Raw genomic sequence first — 24,383 nt, 5'->3', positions numbered from 1 at the left:
CCCCCACCCCTTTGAATCGTCCGTTTATAAGACGTTCTCAGTCAATATCGGGAAAAAATACAATATTAAGATAAAAATGCACTATTCCGGACTATAAATTAGGGGAGTCTAACCTCCACCCCGGTCCAACATTTTAAGCCATTCAATTTCTGTTCTGAGGGAGGGGCGGATGTGGAAAGATTAAGCCCATGAGTTTCACGTACCCCTTCTTAAGTCAATTCCTGGATCTGCCACTGACATCTGTAATCAGATTTGTTGTTTCATAATGTTATAGTTCCTTTAAACAATTTAAACCTTTTATGGCATCAAAATAAACAGACGCATGTTCAGTAAAAACATACTCTGTATACAACGTTCTAATACTCCAGAGGGATGATGCTATGCATTATATTTATCATCATCTGACTGACTGAGTAACTGCCAAAACTTTTCCGTTTAAAGAGACTCTCTCATGTTTTGGCACCAAACATATTTTTCCTCGTAATGCATCTGAAAACACTTACATGTATATTTATTTTACTCCTTGGTACTGAAATTGCAGAAATAATAGTAACCAGGTTGATTTTCTTTTATACTTCAATTGCATTTTTAAAAACCCGATTAAAGTATTAAAAATTAATCTTGTTCAAGTTGGGAGCAAGCACATGGGGGTGCAGATAACACATAGAATAAAAAACGGACGCTTATCCACTCGCCCACAGGGACTCATACTAAGGTGTTGAATATTTTAACCTTAATGGAAGTTATTGGTTTATCACGTGATTATGTCAATCAACTGATTGTGCAACAGCCTTTTGTTGAATCGGGTTAGTAACACATGTCAAAATTTTGGACTTCAAAGACTATATTTTAGCACATATCAACATTTATTGAAGGGTTTCAGCCATCAATAGCTTGGCTTTAACACTTCGTTTGATTCGCCATACTTTATTTCGTAATAACAATCTATAAAATCCAAGTAAAAGATGCATTTTCAAAACACTTAACGCTTCGCTTATATTCACTCAAAAACTCATGTTCGAAAGATTTAAAAAAAGTATGTCATAATCATATCCTCTTTAGCGGCTGAGTTTCTTAATATTTAAATCTCTTATAAATTTGCCAAATAAAATTCAACATGGGTAAACAATTATAACAAATAACGTATTTTATGTATTGCAACATATTTATAAAAAGATAGTCAATTGAATCAAATGACCATTTTCTTTCTCGCGGAAAGTGGACATTTCATCTTACTCCAACAAGTGTGGGGTATGGTTGATTCTCTTCTTGACTGAAATCAACTTTTTAAACACTTGGTGCATTTCAAATCTAGTCCATATAAACAGCCCCTTCAGATTCTTTGACGATTTCATTTCCATGGGAGATCACTGCGTATGATAAACATTCAAGTGTTGTTTAGCCACACTGTGGTTTCAATTATGTCAGGGGCGTAGCTACCCCTCTATTCATGTGAATTCATAAATGTGCTGGGGGGTTCAGGGGCGTGCCCCCTCAGAAAATTTTGAAAACCATGGTGTAATCTAGTGCATTCTGGGCGTTCCGATGTGCATTATTTAGTACTGGAAAATAACCAGTTTTAGATTCATGTAGTCAAGTTCGCATACTGCAACTTTAGTTGATTTTTTTTGTCAGAATCATGTGGATTCAGCCGCGTATTCACGTATAGGCGGCTACACGCCTGTATGATGTGCATATGAAAGTATAATTTGGTTTAAATGATGCATAATTAATGTAACACCTCCTTGCTGCTACACCAATAGAAACTTCATGGGATGTTAATAGTAAAAGAACTAGCACTGACGTTCCCATTTTTGTCTGAGTCATTTAAATAACAGATAACAAATTACAAGGTAAACAAATTTGTTTTGACTTCTTTAATGAATTATATAAAAACATTGTGCAAAGATATCATAACACTTTTAAACAATAAGTATGGTTGTCAATTAAACAGTATGCTAGCTTTAAAGACTTAGGCAAACCATTGGAATTTTACAGCGGTCTTAAAAGGTGTATTTAAAGCTGCAATCTCACCGATTGATCGTTTTGACTACCGGTACTCTTTTATTGTTTGTCAATAAATGGAGTATTTTTTGCAGAAATGTCTAGACCCAAGTGATATAAGACTGCTGAAAAAAGATCAGATTGCAGTTCATCATATTCATGTTAAAAAAATGATGTTTTATGACAAAAAGCATTACGAACAATGACTAAAAGCATTACAAACAATTTAATGTAAATTAACTTTTCGGCAGTTTTACCAAACATTTTTGATTGGTTCTATTGTAAATTATCTAATATGACTGAATTAAAGGAATGATAACCAAATCAGCCGATTTTGAGACAATTTTGTGTCTAAACTGACAATCTGTAAGAGTGCAGCTTTAAGTGTTGATCTAAAGCTTCATATACACATTGTTATATTGTCAATAACTCTTTAAAAGGTCTCATGTACTAAATAAGATAATAATTTTCATAATATCTCAAATTGATTAAAATAAATAAAGTACCATTATACCTATTTCTTAATAGTGCCGTTTCTCATCTGACAATACCATTCAAAGCCATCATTTCAACTATGAATTTATTTTTAACTTTCAACTTTTCTATAGCATATGCAACAAAATATACCAAAAATACAAGCCATGAACAATATGATTGTTCAACTTGCATTATCTTTGACCTTTTGATATGACCATTTTCCAGTTTTGTTTATTTGTAAGTTGTGCCCTGAAGAATAAAGTATGACTGTATGAATCAAAAACAAGCAATAAAAACACTAAAAATATGCCCCAACCCCTGTAATTTCAAGCAATTAAACATTTAGAGCTGCACTCTCACAGATATACCGTTTCCACAACTTTTTTTGTCTTCGAATGAGCAAGTTTTTGCGTAATTATCTGCAAACCAATGATAAAAGATTGCTGACAAAAGATCAGATCACAGATTTCATATTTCCGTTCGAAAATTAATGTTACTAACGGTTTAAGAAAAGTGCATAAAAAACATCAATGTTTTAACTTAAATAGAAAAATCTGGGATTTAATTTTTCGCAAAAATTGGATGGTTCCAATCCAAGACATAAAATGAAAAAGGTTGTCAAAACATCCAAAGTGTGAGAGTGCAGCTTTAACGTTTGAAAGTAACTCTGTTTGCCTCGTGCCCCTAAACAGGGTTTAATTATATTATATGCCCAGTGGGCTTGTCCCTGTATATTTGATTGTATGATTGCAGTAATGGATACTGGTCTAATTATCTTCTGACAATTTTTCACCAATTTTAAAGAATGAGAAAACACATATTAAGCTCATATAACGCTGTACAATTTAATCTCATTCATTAGGTTGAGAAAAATTCCCTAAAAATATTAATTGTGGAGACATATCTTATTTAAATACATACAGGAAATGGCGACATCATTTACCCTTTAGTATGAAAAAGGCAGTTTCCTGATATTTGAATAGCGTTTTTTTATTTAAGCATCTCAATTCATAGTATGTATCAAGTTTCAAAGGAAACCAAATCATTGTAACGATTGTTTTCAAAATAGATTCACTCTTGATAAACTTCTTTTCCTAGTTTCAACTTTTGAGACTTTTTGATGAGCCTGCACCTTCCCCCTCTTATGCAGTGGCTTCAAGCAATAAAGCTACCAGCTCAAGTTGCACAGCTGGTGAACAAGACTGCTGATAGTCGACAGACTGCACACTTGATGCCATGATAAATCATGTCCATCGACTTCCAGAATGAAGAAATGACAGCAGCACAGAATTGATTTCAATTGGACCTTTCTGTACTTTCATCACCTTGTTGTAGTCAAAGACTATGTCTTAGTGTGCAGTGCGGGATCTTGAGAAGCTTTCTGCTCGTCTGATGAAGTAAGTTTGGCAGAGTGTGACACTCCTATCTACTCATATGGCTAGACGCCTGTGATATATGTCTTCTTGTGTGTGCCCAACCATCACCTGAAGAGAATTTAGAGGAAGTTAGTGCTTGATTACAAGTCAATGTGACAAAACAAGGTCTTTCATTTATGCCACCAAGAACTAGTATTCCAAGTTTCATAACTCGTATGTTAACTCAAAGCAATTGAGCAGAAACTGTTTGGTAATTAATTTTAAGTCACTGCTTCCACTTATACTGCAAGTAATATTGAACGTGAACCGACTGACCCAAATACAATTCTAAATTAGTTTTATGTGCAGAAACCTTAATCCTATTGACACAAAAGTAATCCAATTGTATGTCTTCACAAAACATTCTACAACAATATTTGTCAATTTAACTCAAAGATTGATTATTGTTAAGGATTCTAACTTAGTTATTGTTTGGACACTTACTGAACACTTTTGGTCTGACTTTATAATGCAGCTGGTGAAAATATTAAAAGTCCCTTAATAATGGGCTTACAAAAACATGAAAAAATGTATTTGTTTAAAAATTACAAAGGGCCATAACTCTTACAATATTTAAGTTTGTATTGAGCAGAATAAAAGGCTTTGCCTAAAATACAACCTTAAAACTATATTTACAAGTAAAACAAAAAATCTACAAATATGTTTTTAGTATCTGGTTTTTGAGAGTGAATGATCAGAAAAAAACATCACACATTCACAATCATATTAAATAATAATTTAGTTTTTTTTAAATTATATTATATTTCAAAAACACTGCAAAAGACAAGACACTTACGTTTCAATTTCTTGATTTAATACAGTGATGATTATCAATTCTTTTGAAGGGAGATGGGTCTTACACTCTAACCAGTGCAACTTGCATGTTCTTAGTCGCTCAGTTATTACCTTTCTTAAAATTCTCCTCTTGATCTGAGCCACGCCAAAATGATGGGAGATGCTTTTGTTTTTCCATCAGAATGTATAGCACCTGTGTTTCTGTTTGTCTCCTGAAATAGTAAAAGTTTATTAATAATAATAATAACAATAATAATAATCAGTGACTTTTATTGAAATTATTTTCACCGATTGTGCCTTGCACATTGGGGAACAAAGTTAGCTTCTGAGGAGAAGATTTTTCCATATAGACATATAGCAAAATATAGCTCCGCACCCTGAAGCAATGTTTTTTATGAATCAATATCCAGTGAAGAAAATTCATACAGGGTATTGAAACATATTTTGCTTCAAATGAAGACTTTTAACAAAGATAACTTAACTAGCTCTTCATCATATTAAATAAAAATTAACACAGTCTATGCCGCACACGGAGCCCCGCATTTGATCTTTTACCAAAGTTTGATTGAGAGTTTAGTTTCACATCGATAAGTCTTTACAGGTCTATTAAAGCTGCACTCTCACAGATTGAACATTTTGAAAAAGGTTATATTTTTTATCTTAGAATGAACCAATGTATGCGAAAATGATGACAAAAAAATGTCTTTGAATTCCCGTCAAACATGTCCGAACCAAATTCAAACTATGGATAATCACTGTCATTCACGATGAAATTCAGCACTTCTTGCCCAGTATATATACCCTTACTTTAAGCAGAAGGCAAATTAAAACAAACACATTTGTCCGAAATTTAATCAAACTTTAAATGGTAGTAGGATTGTCATTTGTTCACGTAATTTTCAAGAATCAGGAAGTGGGGAACATTATAAAGCCATTTAACGATACAAACAAGACGATTTTCTATTGAATGTACAATAGTAGTACCGGGGTAATATGCAAATAGTTATTATCTCAAGAAAAGGACATCAAGACCAGTTCATTTACCAGTAGCATCTGACAGTCAATAATGGTTCTGAGTTTAAAGAGCATAATTTCCATTTTATTGTTAGTTTAATCATTATATATTTAACACCAGTTGTGAAGAAGGAGTTATCATTATATAAGATTATATTATCTGGCAGTGGTTGAAAATGTAAAGTGAGACCAGTTTTTTACCTGTTATTGAACAAACTGTTATGTTGGCAGGACTGTCCTCCTCAGCAATGCAAGAACAGCAATGACTGGCTGGCACTCTGTAAAATGGCGATTAAAACATTTTGTCCAATTAAAACTGTCCCTTTCTAAACAATCCATCAGCAATATATATAAATGAGCTGTGCCATGTGGAAATGTATCTTGGGAAGTTTCCATTCCATGTAATGATGTCATAAAGATGAGCAGAAGACATTACTTACTATGCAGTAAAAGTTCTTACTTTAACAGTAAAGATATCTTGTTTTGAGAAAATTTATCAAAGTGAGCTCTTTTATGTCATGTTTCTAAGTCTTGTACACATCTATGTTACATATATAAATAATAAACAGGAATAAAATGAGGAGTTGTGTACACACTTATTCCTCCTTATGTACTGTGTAACTCAAGAAAAACAATCCATAATTCTAGAAAATCTCTAGAATTCCCTTACTTTTCTCGCTGTACAAAAATGAATGAGAAGTTGCAAACAAGCAGGGCCATAAAACTTTTGCTATTTAAACTGTACCGCAACAGCAATTTAAAGACAGTGATACTCATTGATGGAATAGGCACTTAGACAGCTACATTTTCTGAGAAATGGAGATCAGATTAAATTCTCCAGAAATAATTTATAGATTTATTTGAAATAAAGAACATGTTACAGTGTTTGTGTTAAACTTGTTACTTAACCCTGATTTAACAAAATCATTACCTTCAAAATGGTGATAAAATAAAAACAAATATACCTTATTAAACACTGTTTACTATCACATCTGTACCCCCCCCTTCTTACATACTTAAGCGGCTGTTACCAAAGTAAAGAATGAAAGGTCCACAAGGCCAATTATAAACCATGAACCATGAGAATCCTGTTGACTAATTTGATTTTAAATCACCCAAAAGGCTTTCTACACATAATGGTTCCTTAATTTAAATCTAGTCTCCAAAGGTGTCACAGTTGTGATTTCATTGAAAGACTTGAGATACGTCATTTAAAAAAATGACGACAGGAAAGCTTAAATGCAGAAGTCTGGCCGGGTATATGAGCCTGGAAATAAATAAGCAAAAGCTCACCATGCTGCTAAGGAGTCTTATATAATTCCCGGCCCCAGTTCAGCTGGAGATGTTGATTCCACACGGCTGGAAAACCGGCCCGGTGCACCCAAGCTTCACCATCGGCAGTATCTGCAAGAGGGTGTAAATCTGGGAAAACGCATTTATAATCAATTTGCGAAAGTTCTTATCCGTCATAAGTAGTGAACATGTATGTGGCTTATAAAACATCTGAAATTAAGTTTAATGAAGGAGACAAAGTTCGGTCTGGGATCTAAACCTGGATTTTGATGCTGAAATTGTAAGGGCCGAATTCAGAACATCCACTCTCACTCACACTCCAACCACATTCCCGTAAGGGACACTCAAATGATCACTTGAGTGGAATATGGGGAGTGACACTCAAGTGATCTGTTCGTATTCACACGCCTCGCTAACACTCCACTTCATCAAGTGAGCAATACAGTATATAATTATACACGTATGTTTACATGATCATATCGGATTATCTGTTTGACTATGGTGATGTTTACATTATACATTGTAAACATAATTATGTTTATTTGAGATTTGAGTACCTTATTGTTAGTTATGGCAACAAACAAATGATAATAAGTGTTATTCTGAAACTGAAATTTACATTTTAAAACAATTGGTTAATAAAAATAAACGTTTTAGGTTGTAAATAACTGTTGCAAAATACGTTTAAATGCATGTTTTTTGTTGTCGTTGTTGTTGCTGTTTTAAATATATAGCCGTTTTCCATTGTATCACGTAATTTAAATATGTATTCATATATAATCTTGCTTTTGTATTCTACATAAACCGGTCTTGGGCGTTTGAAAATAATATATGGAAGTTGAAAAAATGGAAGTTGAAAAAATAGCAGATGGACAGAATTAGCGAATGAATCTACTTCTTATGGGGAAATAACACCTCGGAGTGACGATAATAATAATAATAATAATAATAATGATGATGTTGAAGATGATATGGTGGTGTTGGTATTGGTGGTGCTGCTGCTGGTGGTGGTGCTGCTGCTGATGATAATGATGATGATGAAAATGATAATAATAATAATAATAATAATAATAATAATAATAATAATAATAATAATAATATAGTAATAATAGTAATAATAATCCAGCTGAATGTAGGCTGGAAAATACATATCAATTCCCTTACCACGCTATGAAAGTTAGCGGCCTGGCGGTCTAGCCGCCTCATGTGACTAGCGGCCTAAAATTGTTTCCTATTCCAAAGCATTTTATATGCGTTCTTTTCTAAAACAATGATAAATTAAATGTCCTTTTCATAAATCAACATCCTTTAGCGAATATCAGCATTTCCCCCTTTTCATGGGCTGCTGGATTGAGTTTTGGGGATTTTTAGGCCGCTAGGCCACCAGGCCGCCAAGTTCACGCCGCAAGACCGCTCAAGCGTGATGTATTTTGCATAGGAAAACAATTATTTTAGCATTGTTTTAGAAGAAAACTCATATAAAAATGCTCTGAAGTAGAAAACAATTTAAGGCCGCTAATGTACGACTAAAAACATCGATTTATCTTATTTTCCATTAAACCTTGAAATAGATAACAAATTTAGGCCGCTAGTCCGTCAACCTCACGCCGCTAGGCCGTTAACTTCATGCCGCTAGGATGCTAACTTCATGTACCTTTAGCTGCCTGTCTATGCAGCCATTTGTGAATTGCAAACATCAACATTGCTGGGGGTTCAAGATCATTGCGAAACAAAACAAATATATGATAGGCGCATCCTTTTGAATTTGTTTTGTTTATAGATGGCCACGTTATTGAATGAACATGTACTTCAATGGATTATCCCGGTCTCTTAAATAATGTCTGGGAACAAGCATGTCCTTATTTGTTCCAAATATTTGATATATTTCATCTTTTCTACTTGCCATGTACTTTTTTCACATACACTCATTCAATTCCTATTCACAACCAATCCTCGAGGGCGGTTCAAGTGGCCTAGCGGAGCACTCACAAATGTCCCACTCATGCAAAACACTTGAGTCTCACTCACACCTGTGAATACGGATATACCTTTCACTCGAAAATATCTCGACCGTTATGTGATTACAGAGGATTAACTCATTGAGGGTGAGTGAGAGTGATTGTTCTGAATTTGGCCCTATGTTTTGTTCAAATGAAGTATAAACTTACAGTGAGTATCTTGAAGTCCAGATTTATCGCTTACCTGAAGTTCGTAGGGCTACAATTGAGAGCTTTTCTGTAAATTGCAGGAACTGTCCCCATGAGCCTATTGTCTGTTAGGGGAATGGTGGCTTAGGTGATTGGTGGTACCACTCTGCATTTCTTATCCACACAAAACACAGTGTATCTGAAAATGACAGAGAATGGCCATGCACTTATGAAAGCTATGCTAGAAATACGCCGTTATGAGTGTATCAGATGACATTTCCACACAGAAATTGTGAGGCCTCCAATACAGCAGTACTGACATCAATGACGAAAACATATATATCTGTCATGGAGCTATGCTGGTTCTGTGGCGTCAAAACCACTGCAACTGGGCAATTCACTAGAAACATCTTTTCAGAAAAAAGAAACAACCAATACTGGGTAGCCTTTGTCACCCAGTGAACACCCAGAGCGTCTAGTTACTTTGAGCATCTATTTACTTAGAAGTAGCCACATTAAGATCTCAAATTAACAAAAAAGTGTATCCGTAAGCTTTCAAATACTGAACGAAGTGCAACTTTAAGGGGGGCTGCGAGCAAATATCGTCAAGGGCAGAAATCTCGCAGAAGTTTGAAAAAGATTATGCAAAGCTCTAGCTTGATGATTTTGGCCCAATTTCAAATTGTTACTCAGTAACACGGCGGCGTAAATTTAATCTAACATCAATATAGTTACACAGGAAAATAAGAAATAGCTTTAAACTCTCTAACATTCATGGCAGAGTGTCTGATGACGGTCCAGTATGCCAAAAGGACGGAGAATATGTGAAGCATGCACATACACACCTTTACAGCCCAACATTTGGTTATGGTTTCACAGTTATTCATTTACACAAACTCACAATCAATCAATCAATCAATCAATGCACACCCACCTGGAAAGGTACGACATCCTTTGGAAGAGATGAATCTTGCAGTCTGGTAGACGGTTGCTGACTTAACTTTATTGTCCCAAGCAGCAACTGCAATTAGATAAACATGTTGATGTTCGCACTAAAACAAAGCTTAGTATTGAGTAAAATTAAACATGCAGCCTGTTGGCTGGGGTAACATATCTAAATCCCCAAATGGATGATCTGATCCCAGCCAACAGATCAGCTAAACACGAATTGTATTGCGTGTCCGGGGGGGGGGGGGACAAAGCCGGCACACACAGTTCATTCTCAGTTTGCATGTTGTGTACTGAAAAGTTCCAGCTTTCCATGACACTCGCAATAAACCTATCCATGAATTAAAACAAATTAACAAATAACTACCAGGTAATTATGGAAAAATAAATGTCATTTTTTACTTGATTGATAAATACAACTTGTATTGCAGTCAAACTGGATAAAATATCAGAAAAATGTGTCCTGTTCCAAAAAGTGTGTTTTGAAGTTGCAGACAATAGTCCAAAGACCAAGAATTTAAGTGTTTAGACAGGGGCAGGCAAATCTTAAAAAAAATGTCAAAATTTTAAAATTTAAATAAAACTAAAATTGTACAAACCTTATATAAATCATGTGTACACTTGAAAATACATACAAGGATACAATGTACACATAATCAAACGCTACCTGAGAGAATCATTTTTTTCCAAGAACTACTTGAAGGGGTACTGTGACCCGCAAGCATTTCGTTGTGGGCGGACACCTTTAAACCTCTTTCCCGCACATTAATTAGACACATCTTATGTTTTGTAAGTGCCGGTTTTGATGACCAGTATAAATCTAAAAGCAGTTTTTCTGCCAATATTTACCCAAATGATTTGGATGAATGCTTAACAAGAAAGTGCAGTGTACACAATCAAATAAAGTATTTAGTGTTCCAGAAATAATGAACAATCTGAAATCTGACCTCTTACATTCCTTATTTATGTATTGCTACTGAATAAGGAGGGGCTGGCCATGACAAGTTCAACTAAGTGGGAGACGTGAATAATAAACCACAGTCAGTGAAAAGGACATTTATTCAATGTCAAAATAAAATAATAAATACGAGTTTGACATCCTCGTAACATATTATTCACGACTAGCACATTGGGCGTCCAAATAACTGCCCAATGATGAATAACCGTGTAACAATAAAACCAAAATATACTAGATCAAATGCCTAGACATGTATATGTTTAAAGAAATGACGTATAAAACAATACACAAACAACTTAGAAATTAGTTGATTGCACTACAAATATACAACATAAAGAAATGCATAAAAATAATATATACATAGATTATTTAAATATGTACGGAGGTGGATTGGGAGGTGGAGGAATATTATGCAAAATATTTTGCTCAAAATATACAATCACGTATCTCAGAAGATTTTTCTAGAATGGCTGACGCGGGAGGCTAGCGATAGGCTGACACCCACCACGTGACCACTGGTCACGACTTGGAACGCTGATAAGCCAAGCACACACCATGTGACCACTGGTCACGGCGTGGAACGCTGATAAGCCACACTTTGGATGTAACCGGTTAAACCCGCACATTTAGCAAGGGGTGATTCAGTTCAACCCGCAGATCCATAAAACATTTTATGTCGGCATAAAATTATATATATTCACAAAGAGTTAAGTTCAAATTTAAGCAACAAAAATCACATTCAAGCAGAATAATTTCAAGCAAAAATGAGCATGAAAATAGAAACCAACTGAATTGTATTTTCAAATGTTCCATCCGTGTTTGTTTATCTTTTTTTGATTCAAATGGTAAAAAAATGGTGCAAATGTGAGAAGCTCTGAAGAAGAAAACTGATATATAAATAGAAATAGTGATGAAATCACTGACATTATGTTTACTTAGCATCTAAAGCAACAGACCAACCAGACCTACCAGTATGCTAATCTATATTTAACTGCTAAATTTTAAAAACCCTAAACATACAGATAAGATCTGTGGCGCAGTTGTTTACATTGTGTGATTAAAATGCATATATTTTTGGTGGTGATTAGTTTAAATCCAAGATTTGTTTTCAGAAGATCAGCAATAATGTTTTTTCTTTGTCTCAATGAAAAATGTAATGTTCAAGTTCATAAGCGCTGTTTTATCTGAGAATTTCCCTGGGTGTGAACCGCTTACTGTGTCCAAGTTATCCAAGCTGGATCTAAGACATTACTACAATATGGGCAATTTGCTCTGCCATTTTTATAGATAATTGTGTATTCCAAAGGTATTCTTTTGGTACATTGAACTCACAACAATATTTGAACTCCTGACGTCCAGCACCGCTGTCAGATTATCTAATCCAACCACTATGCCATTGCATGCTCTTAACTGAACGAAAGATAAATGAATACTCACAATTTTGAATAGTATTTTTTTGGTCACCGATAGCAACCTTTTAACCCCACTTTAACATGTCTTCCCTATTTGGCAAACAGAGAATTTTTAGAAAATTTGTTATCTGATGATCCTGTAAATTTTGTGTGGATAGACTAAATACTGTTCGAATTTAGCAAATCAAAACTAACATTTTGGGTTTATTCAGTGTAGACCCCAAAATATCAATTTTGATTTATAAGTATGTAGGTTTGTTCAAAGCTCAGTACAGTTTACTTTACTTGTTAAGTTATCCAATTTCTGTAAATAAATGTTACTAAACTTGACTATAAAATACTGTAGGGGGGCGTGTCGTAAAGTTAAGAAAAAATCCAAATAATGCAACAGTCAATTGCAGCATGGGCCCCCAAGGTCCTACTAATAGCGGGGACTTTGACTTTCGGTCCAGCCAATCCCAGGTAAAATTCCCGCTCTGCACAGACAAACAGCTGGTAAAAGCCCTGTCAAATGAATTATGGTCATTTCGTAACCGCTCATTGTTGGTCATTTCGTAACCATTGTGTTAGTCAATTCGTAACCGTTAAGAAATCGAATGGTCATATCTTAACCGTTGACTCCTATAATTATGAGGAATTAATTTAATACCATTTGAATTTACAAAATAAGTTTACTGTAAGTATAAAACATAAAAATAACAACATAAACAAAGTTAAATCTAGTAGTTGTATTCCTTCTTTATTCCTAATAGTGTAGTGCGAACTAGTGTAAACTCTGAAACTATGACAAATAGAAACATTCACACTAGCTATTTTTTTATGTTGCGAAGGAAATATTATAAGTAGGCTGAATATTAAATGTAATAATTTTTTAATTCATAGATGTTCTACCATTGAGAGGAATTGTGACCTTAACCCAATATTTTTTAAATATATAGACCATATAACTTTAGAATTTCATTTTTTTTAAATTGCATAGAAGTATTGTAAAATGTAGTGAGTTTGCTGAATGAGAGTATGCGCTTTTTATATGCTTATTGTATTAAAAATGTGCCCATATGTTTAATTTTGTATCTTGTTATTGGAAATTAATACATTGGAAACTCACTAAACCGGACAAGGTCCAGACTGGGCAAAATTTCCGGTTTAGTGAGGATTCCGGTTTAGTGGGGATTCGATGTACGGAGTAAGTTTACTCAATATATTAACTGAGTTAACCTTTAAAGGCTTTTGTCCTCTAGGGACAGTTCAATTCTCCGACGTTTAGACGGAGGTTTAGACATGATTAAAGCACTTGCAAAAGTGATAAGCATAATTAAACATTTCTGCGTTTTTATAACCCATCTTTTTTCCAAGTCTTGAAATAAAACAACTATCGTAATTTAATGCTTGTTTAGTATGTTTGATAGTTTAATTAAAGCACCGCTCTAATTTGATTCAATCATAGAAGTCTTTAGATAAAACAACCCTTCAAAATGATCACTAAAAAAACGTTTCTAGTTCTTTATTTTCTGCAACAAACAAATAAATGTTTTCATCAATTTTCTTTTCACAAGTTTGATTATCGTTTGATTATCGCGCAACAGTCAATCCACAGCGCAATCATCATTATCGATTATCGTGTTAACACAACATCACAGGTGTAATATTTAACGACGTACCGGCTGTCAAAACAAAGTGACACGTGATTCGCGAATTCCTAATACACAGAATTATTTTGACATGTTTGAACAAAACGTCCGGTTTTGTAAGGTAAAATTACGTTGACAACTAACACATTTTCTCGATTTTTTGTCCGGTATCCGGAATTCCGGGGTTCCGGTTTTGTAGGGATTTTTTTACATTGAAAATAGAAGGGGAAAACCGGGACTCTGATAAAATTCCAGTATCCCGAGGATTCTGGTTTTGTGGAGATCCGGTTTAGTGAGTTTCCACTGTACCATAACTAATAATTTTAGGCTGTTTTTTGTCGGTTTCGGATATAAAGTATGCAGAATATGGATCAATTGAGAAAAGAACAGAACAAAATTTTGTTCGTTTTAAACAATTCAAACAAATATAGTCAATGAAATAGGTCAAGAATGATCATTTATGTAAACGTAATTTTACTCAAAAATACATCGCGATCAGTCTTAAATTATTGTTTATAAGTAAGCAAAATGTAAGAAAATAATTAACATATTTTGGTAGTATAACAAATCATTTCTAATTTACCATGATATATATATATCTAATAACTATTGAGTAACATAAATTATTGGCTTGTTACTAGTGAGAATTTGAGTTAATTGGTGTCTTGGTTGCTGTGCCATATACATCCAGGTTCGAACAATACACTTAACGAGGTGCTAAGTGTACTATTTATCACCTTGTTAAATGGTGGTTACCATACGAGCAATTGATTTTTTGACGGTTACGAATTGACTAACAAAATGGTTCCAAAATAACCATGATTCAGCAGTTACGAAATGGTAAGGTTACGAAATGACCAGATCCCCGTCAAATGCCCCTGGGGACATCCTAGGTTAGGCCCATTCCCTGTTTTCAGCGCAAAAACAATAACACTGCATTCACTCAGCACTGCCGGTCCACCTGGAACGTAAAAACATGGCCCATTTCCCCTGCTATCTCTGGTATAAACAAGACCTGCCTGGGGGCCATGATTACAATTGACTGGTGCATAACTGTGGCAGAATAAGGGAAATATTTTATTGTTGCATTTATTATCAAATATGAAAATTTAAGACACATGCAAAAAGCCACAATACGAATTGGTGATAGTGTTCGTTCTGTTCTGCTATTCAAAGGTGATGAGAATGACTAATGACATGACATTGACAAACAAAATGTAAGGCATTTGTATCATTTCGTCTTTTATTTATTAAAATCTGAGATGTTAAGGGAGCAAATCCCTTTTTAGATTGGAACATACCAAATAATAAGCGACGATGTAGTGCAAGTTTGCTAGAAATCAATCGAGTTTCTCCAAAATACAAGCAAAAATTACACCGGATGTTGATACTAGTGATTTAGTTTCGGATGAACAAAATCCGGATAAATCATTTGCTTTTCATCCAAAGGGTGGACGATTTATACTACTGTACAAAAGTCATAAAAATAAACGAAAAAAAAACGTTGAATATGTATTTTAAACACTTACCAAGTTACCATTCTCTTTCCGTAAGAGATGAACGCCATACTGCATAATTGCACGGAGATGGTACCACGGAGATACCCGAAAATTTCCGTTATATTCCGGAAAGTTAAATTTCTGTATACTTGAAAATTTGGATGCTGGTGGTACACGAAATATCGAATTTCCTTATTTCTGTTTTTTATGGAATGAAACTTCGGGATAAAATACAATAGGCTTTAAATAAAGTAAAACAAATAAAAAATGCTTAGTATATAGCTATTTTTGACCAAAATTATGATTTTTTCCCTGGTCGCCTTAATAGCTATTTTTATGGATACACAAATATACACACACAAAAGTTTAAGAATATTTTTTTTAATATTAAAAGATAATAAGATTTAAAACAATGAAATGATCTCGTAAATAAACATTCAAGCTTATCAACTTACTGTCAATGGACATTTTTATTGACATTTGATACATCAAATCTGGACTGAAAATATTAAGGAGACCAATTTTTGTCGCCTTAATCCAGCGGTCCCCATAATGCCTATATTAATATATATATGGTCACCTTAATATCTGTAGTAGATATATATATATATATATTTGAAGTTCTATGTATCAAATATATATATATATATATATATATATATATATATATATATATATATATATATATATATATATATATATATTTGATACATAGAACTTCAAATATATATATATATATATATATATATATTTGATACATAGGTATGATATATAAGGATTATAAGGATTATGTAAGTATTCCAAAAGGGAATATATATATACATATATATATATTTGAAGTTCTATGTATCGTTTGTTCTTTTTCCCTATTGAAGACATCCGATGGAGACCCAAGCAAGAGTTCAGCGTTGTTCTGTGTTTCCATAGACTTCGGAAACACATATATACGGGCTATGCATTCTCTTCGCGAAATAATCCTAAACAAGTGTTTACAATGCACACAAAGGAAGGCTCTTCAAAGGTACGTTGTACTCGTTTATCCTTAATTATTCAATTCAAACTAATAATACAGGGGAAGCTACGGTGACACAGGGGTCAATTTAAATAACATTATACCTGGTTAACTTGATCAAATATATGTTAACAGTAACCTATAGGTTTATTCCACATTCAGACACAAACACGTAATCTAGTAATGGTTTGCGAATTCCAATTAGTAATTCCCAATCAACATAATAACTGGCTAACTGGATAGATATATTTAAAGATAATTGGCATCACGAATATTATCTGAATGGTAACAGATGGCAGTTTTTGGCAAATTAAAGCCTGTTTTAGTCTTATGTTATGTATCTTAACGAATTCTTAACCAGATAGCCAGACAATAATCGCGAATGATAAATAAAAGTGGAAAAGTGGAAAACCCAAAACAGGAAACAATTCGCGGACGTTAATAGGTTATCTTTCATCAGTAAAATGCCACCAAATACTTGTGTTGTAGATAATGTTGGTGTTTATCCGGTGTATAAAGATATACAATAAGTCAGGGATAACAAAATAAAGTTGATAAAGACAAATGCCTAACATTTACTGATAAAGGTATTGTTTTGCATGTTTAGCCTGTCGGGGTTGTTGTACGCTTTGCTTATCTCGTTCAGTGTTTGTTAGGCCTTCTAGATATTCTTTGAAAATATTTGTGTTAAATTATCACAAATCATAATCACCGGTGTCCTTGCGAAATAGTTTAATTCATACCAACCTTTACGATGTCAAAGGCACATGTTTATTTTATATTCTTAGTTTTTTATGGTCATTTTATTGTAAGGTTCCAACAGTGGTATTATTTGACCAGAGACGCAGAGAAAATGTATCAAGAACTTTTGCGCCATGACAAGCATAAGGAATGGTACCTGTTTAAGGAATTCAAGATGGCGCTTTTCCAAACAGAGGAGGTATGTTTAGTAATTTCTGACAAAATTAAAGCATTTAACAGACATCTTCCGTATTTAAACCAAAGCAGCGAAAGCAGCACAAGCTTTTTGTCTGATATTGTTTTATATATGTATGAAATATATTCGAATGCATTACAGAATGAAACAATTCAACTATAGATGCATTACATACGTATATTAATTGTATTCTTTAGCTTACAGAACAAACGCCGGTGAACGATTTTCAAGGGCAAATAGAAACGCCAGCCATTGATGTTTTTAGCAGTGCAATAAAATTCATTAAAGAGGACGTACTAGAAGAGCTCAACAAAAATGACAGAGGCGTTCGCGGGAGTGACATACATTGGGTTCTTACAGTTCCAGCAATATTGAATGATTCCGCGAAACAGCTTATGCGTATGGCAGCTATAAAGGTAACACTATGAATTTAAAAGAGAAACGTTTCCTTATGTTGGAAATGTAGGAACGAGATACATTCTTCTTGATCTCGGTGGTAAGTACACTTAATTTTTTTTTATATACTAACGAAATAAAACCATTAATGGGCATCATTTCAAAGTGTGATCAGCTTGATAGTATCGTAATGTGTATCATTTCCTAGATTCATTTTTTACAGAAATTTACCTACAAAGAACATTTTATTCCAACTTGAATTATCCTATCCCCATTTCAGAATTTAATAAAACACACACACACACACACACGCGCGCACACGCACACGCACACGCACGCACACACACACACACACACACACACACACACACACAAGAGATAAGAAAAAGCCTATATTTCCGTATGAGTGTAACAAGAAATATACTTGCTTTTTAAAGCTAAACATAATCGGTCATATCATCAACACATATAGCCAAGTTGTATTGAGTAGCGATATGGCATTACAATTAAAACATACTGTTTTGACCGCGTAAAATCAAAACAGGGACGTTCTATTAATACCCATTACCTGTATTTTATTAATAATAAATTTATACATCTTAAAAACATAATGCCAAAAAAAAAGTTTAATCGTCTGACAGGCTCTGAAAAAAAAAGTTTGAAAATCCCGACCGCCTATTTCAGCGATATCTACAATGAATGAAGACGTCAAGGAAGCTTATATTCATGTGTAGAAATATATTTTTTGACTTTATTATGAAAACACATTATATTCGTTTATGCTCTTTGATGAAATATGGAATTTTATAAATGAAAAAAACAACAGTGAAAATATCAATTTGACATTTTCACTGCAAACTAAGGAGTTAAAATATCAACTTTAAAAACTACATTTGTAGTGACTTCCCCTTCATCATAACTCGACACATCACTTTTGAACACAATACGGTTGGCAAAAATAATCATTTGAAAGTTAAAAAAAGATTGCATTAATTAAGGGAATAAAGGGTTCCATGAATTCAAAAAGACATATATTTGGAAATAAACAAATAATCGTTTATAAGAAAAAATGGAAATCTTGCTTTTAAACGTTTTCTTGAACTTTGAAGCTATGAATGTTCGAACTTTTGTTTCGTTCAAAACAAGTTACAGACAAAAATAACTACTAAAACATACATTCGATGTTATATTATCTATCAAATATCCCTTTTTTATTTTTTTAAACTTAAACTTCCTCAAAAATGCGTACAGCAATGAACTAACGATTTTGTTTACCCCACCCACACCTCAAAATTTGTCAACATTCTAGAGTGGACAGGATTTTTACTCAGTGTATGGTCTGAAATGATATATTTAAGTAATTTCATAACTAAATACTGACTGAAAAATAACAATCCGGACAAAAACCTGGTCCCTAATTCTAATTATTTCTTCTCGTAAGTGGCTTATTTCTTCACTTACATCTCATGTTAAACTTTAATCAGTAGAAACTCTTACTTCTTAAATTTAGAAAAAAAACTTTCCTGCCAATGATGCTAAGCATATAAAAAGGTCAGAATGGCTCAGTAGTTTTTATTTAATTCTTCAGTTTTGAATAAATCTTGCACTTACCGTAACAATATATATCACACGCAAGATGTACCTTATGTCTCCGAACGACCGCCTTTCATGGGTTTATGCTTTTCTAGACCACAAATTTCGTTTCCAGATGGTACGGCGGACTTAACATGCCACAAAAATGTAGATGGTGGATTAAAAGCGTTAAAACCTCCTGAAGTGGTAGGGTTTGGAGGAACAGACGTGGACGCAAAATTCAAAAAGCTTCTCGTAGATATCTTTGGTTTGAAAACAATCGAAACATTCAAAACAAAATACTTGAATGAGTTTTGGAAAATGTTAACCGACTTTGAGATGTCCAAGAGAAAATTTGATGGAAAAGATAAACTGATAGTTTATTTTCCTGCGCGAATTGTTGAAATATATGGAGACCATGAAAGTATCGATCATGTTTTGCAGAGAGCATGTTGCTCTGAAGACATCAAAGTAAAACGCGGTAAAATGCATATTTCAAAAGACAAGGGACAATGGATATTTGATGAAACAATAGATCAAGTTATCGAAAGAACGCAGTCACTCCTTACAAATGTAAAAGGTATTGACTATATAGTATTAGTTGGCGGGTTTTCAGAGTCAGAATACCTTCGAAAGAGAATGGAAGATGAATTTGGAGATAAAGTTGTAGCACCTGCAGAACCAAGAACTGCTGTTATGAGAGGAGCCGTTTTGTTTGGTCAGAGTCCAGCTGATATAAAAACAAGAGTTTCAAAGTATACCTATGGTATCGCAACAATGAAATGTTTCGAACCAGGATTACATTCAGAAAAGAAGCGTATCGTGATTGATGGGCGTGCGTATTGCGATGATATCTTTGAAAAGCATGTCACTATTGGACAAGAGATAACTGTCGGACAAAGCATGAAAGAGATTACCTATTACCCAACTATAGATGACCATGCACACGCTGTTCTGCATGTGTTCGCAAGTTCAAAAGAAAACCCCGAGTACGTGACGGATGGAGACTGTCGGCATGTTGGCCTCGTGCTTGTGGAGATGGACACAGGCGGTAACAGGAACTTTGAAATCAAAGTTAAGCTGATATTTGGTGGAACCGAGATACAAGTGGAAGTCCGCGATGGACATGGAATCTTGATGAAGGAAGTGAAGATGACTTTTTTAGTTTAGTACTGCAAGCGTAACTTTTGATTCCATTAATTAATTAATTGATTATAGCTTGACAACACTAAACTTTTCATCATTTGCATCATTTTCAATAAATATAAATCGTGATGACTGGACAGATATAACGGCAGTGTACTATCATATGAACACCATAAAATCCGGGTTTTAAGTAAATAATAGCTGGAAAAAGTCCATTCAAATTTGATTAAACAGATTTTATTTCAGAAAACAATTATCGAAAGTAATTGAAAAGAAAAAAAAAACAATGCAAACACATGTATGATGGTTTTATACCACAATAAAATATTTAACCAGAAATTTAGTATGTGACTGAATATTTTATTATTTTAGAATAGTTTTGTTGCGATTTAATTGTATGATACTTGTGCATAAGGTTGCATTAGGAATTGCACTTTATGTATATTGATTTGAAATATTATTCTGTACACGGGCTGCATTATTCTTTACGAACTACTTAATTAATATGTTGCCTTTATACGTTTACATGCATGTAACCTGTGTAATCGGAATTCAATAAAATTGACAATTTCCATCTTTTTCGATCAAATTTCTCTTTTTTTCACATCTTGTAGTTGCAAACCTATTGATTTATGAACGCAGGTAAATACAATCCTATCAACTCAGTATTATTACTGATACAACTTATTCTTATAGTTTTTTTATTTTTATAACCTGCAGTGCCCTGCAATGGTAAATACGTGTCGCCTTAAACAATCGTGAAACATTTGCTATGTTACGAATTAAAAAGCCTTGCAATATAAGCACCGAAAAGTCGGTCAACTTTTATCAATTGTACTTTCTAATAGATACTAGTAGACTACGTTTTTTGTATTTCTTGGATTACGAACTAAGGACGAAAAATCAACAAAGCTTCATAACGCATAATATATGAACTGTACTTAAAAGTGACATTGGAGCGACTTTTCTATCACACGATAAGCCGTCAGCCGATCAAAACGTACGAATTTCAGTGAATATACGTCCGCTTTGAGTTAACCGCCTAACTTAACTTGTGGTTAAAGCGTTAAATACCGGCATAAACCAAAAAATAAGACGAATATTTAAACCATATCTAACAATGATGTTTGTTGTTTTCCAATGGTTAAACAAAACATTAAAAAGTGTAAACATTTTATCAAAGCTTGTTATAAAATGGTATTCATCTGGAAATAGTACATTGTGAATAGAAGTGTACAAAACAGCAACTGATAACTTCAGAGATTATTTCTGGTCTAGCAACTTAGTTTAATTATACAAGAGAAAGACTTCCGTGGTGTTCCTTTTGAGTTGTTTGTGATTGGAATATGCATGAAAACACTCGCAGGCAATAGGTTATTTGGTTCAGTATAACCACCTTGGCATTGGAGCTTGCATTGTCAGATTATAACCGGACCGGAATATGCAAATATATAAGGGAACGGGCGAATAGGGACATAGTAAAGCGGGTGTTTTCCGACAAGCGGCATTTTTACAGAATCGATTGACAAACCACCAATCGTTAAATAAATTTGCCCGGATTATCTTTAATAAGAGAACTTTTGATGCCTAGAATACCTTGTTTGACAAATAACCCTGCGCTTAGCATGGTATCTGACAACAAAACCATTTGCCTTAAGTCCCTGTGTGTGCTTGACACACGTCGCTAATGGAAGAGCAAACCATTGATCGATATATTATTTGCAAAATATTTATTTTAGATTGATACTGATATAGATTACATATTTGAGGTGTTTCATAGCATGTCCCCTCTAGAAACGTCTTCGTCGTATTCTTTCGTATTGCATTAAGCAGTTTTTTATTTATACACCAATACATTGTAGGGGGACGAAATGTTAATTTATAAACATGGGGGGTAAAACGATAAGATGATGACGTAATTTCTTTTTGGGCAAAGTTTTCCAGATGGTGCTATCCAGATATTAGAACCATGAAAAAGGAGTGACCAGATTTAGAACAATTGAACAAGAAACAAATGCATCTAATAATTCAAAGGTTTAAAGATACAGGGTCGGTTGAAAACATGCGACATAATGACCATGGATGACCAAGGTCAACGCAAAATGAGGAAGATTTGATAGGTTAAATACCTGTAAGGTCTTTTTGTCTGTTGTTAGGTGATATTACCTACTCAGCTAGATGTATTTAAGTTTGTGGAGTGGTTGGTATGAATTTGAGCTCGAGCCATACACTGTTTCAACCATTTCGAGTAAAGACAATGCATTCATGCTATTTGCTACAATTGTTGATGTATGGTCTTCTTTAGACGAGGCCCTTTGCTTTCTAATTGCCGAGGACTATTATTACATTGCGAAACCCTTGCACGCTTAAAAAATTAGCCTTGTCTGCCTAAAGTACTGAATGAATTATAGGGCCTTTCTACTCTGAGGATGATGATGAAAGGTGGACACCATTAATCAATGTCGAAACCTGGATAATTTAAAGAATACATTATTGGCAGTGTTAGAAGGAAATCTATCAATTTTCGAATAATGTGGTTTCAGTGAGTCGAAACAGCACCCAATACAACCAATGATTATATTGACAGGTTGCAAAAACATTTGACTAAAACATCCATTCATTGAATACAGAATGTATATGGCCATCCAACCATCACGACTTGAGCTCACTTGACGTTTTCCTTTGGGAATATCTTAAAGACAAGGTACACTAACCTGCACGAATCACCACTGATGACCTAGAAGCTTTCATCAAAAGAGAAACTCATGCCATTTTTAGAGAAGCATGCACTGATGTCATAAGAAATTTCGAACGAAGCATTGACGTCATAAATGCAGAAAAGGGACGTCATGTAGAACATTTCTTGCAAAACGGACTTTTTGACCAAGTTTATTGTAACTGATGTTGTAAGGGTAAGTTTATACATATCATACAAGACTCTAATCTATCTATCTATCAAAAGGTGATATAAAACTGATTTGTATTATTTTTGCCTGTAACAGGCAGAGAACTATAAATCACCCTGTAAAGTAAAATGGTATTGCTATAGATAGATGTGTTTAAGCGATTAAAGAACAGACTTATTAACTTCAGAAGTACGAATTTTTCATCACAGTTAGATACAGAAATAATATCGTTAATTAAATTCTTTTTTATGAGCAGTGTATGAGTGCACATTATATCTGAATGATGTTGCAAAATATAATACGTTAAACAGTATACATCCGAAGACAATATATTTATCCGGTTTATCCCTGGATACTCGGATGATCGGAGCTCCCCGTCAATGTACTTATTTGATTAGGTCTCATCGTTCTGTCTTGGCAAAGACGATGGCCGTCAAATGAAGACTTAAGACAAAGAGAACTTTTTTTTGACTACATTATTTTAAAGAAACATAGAAAATTTCAAAGAGCTTATAGAGCCCCGTCTTTGTTTCTTCACCGGAGTTTAATAAGGTATTTTTTTCATCAAACAGTTCGACAAATCTGTTTCGAAAAAAGTATTTTGACAGTTTCCCCACGGTCATTTTATGGTGAAAAGGTTTGTCGAAGTGTTTTAAGAAACTAAACTCTCAATCAAACCATGGTAATAGCGCGAATGTTCGGCTCCGTAAGGGGCGCAGACTGCGCCATGATTCATTTATAAAATTTTAGACTGACATAAAATATTTTATGGATCTGTGGGTTGAACTGATTCACCCCTAGAGCTCTTATTCTGTGGGTTG

The 24,383-nt window shown here is 34.0% G+C and overlaps 1 protein-coding gene and 1 long non-coding RNA gene across 2 annotated transcripts; one reads left to right on the top strand and one right to left on the bottom strand.

The window, feature by feature from the left end:
• Nucleotides 1-1,873: 1,873 nt before the first annotated feature.
• Nucleotides 1,874-16,141, bottom strand: LOC128227108 (uncharacterized). The gene is made up of 7 exons (XR_008259768.1): nucleotides 15,624-16,141; nucleotides 10,080-10,166; nucleotides 9,201-9,344; nucleotides 6,999-7,109; nucleotides 5,907-5,983; nucleotides 4,803-4,903; nucleotides 1,874-3,965 (listed from the first exon to the last, which is right to left on the bottom strand). It is a non-coding gene; the product is annotated as an uncharacterized LOC128227108 (long non-coding RNA).
• A 4,008-nt stretch (nucleotides 16,142-20,149) lies between these two features.
• Nucleotides 20,150-20,680, top strand: LOC128226108 (heat shock 70 kDa protein 12B-like). The gene has a single exon (XM_052936000.1). It carries the CDS (start codon nucleotides 20,150-20,152, stop codon nucleotides 20,678-20,680), a length of 531 nt encoding a protein of 176 aa, XP_052791960.1.
• Nucleotides 20,681-24,383: the final 3,703 nt, after the last annotated feature.

The sequence above is a fragment of the Mya arenaria genome, chromosome 3, assembly GCF_026914265.1.
Source record: "Mya arenaria isolate MELC-2E11 chromosome 3, ASM2691426v1".
Taxonomy (NCBI): domain Eukaryota; kingdom Metazoa; phylum Mollusca; class Bivalvia; order Myida; family Myidae; genus Mya; species Mya arenaria.
This window is presented reverse-complemented; position numbering and strand designations above follow the sequence as displayed.

What these genes read in the sequence shown, in the direction of transcription:
- LOC128226108 (XM_052936000.1), top strand. Translation starts at nt 20,150, where the DNA reads ATGGAAGATGAATTTGGAGATAAAGTTGTAGCACCTGCAGAACCAAGA.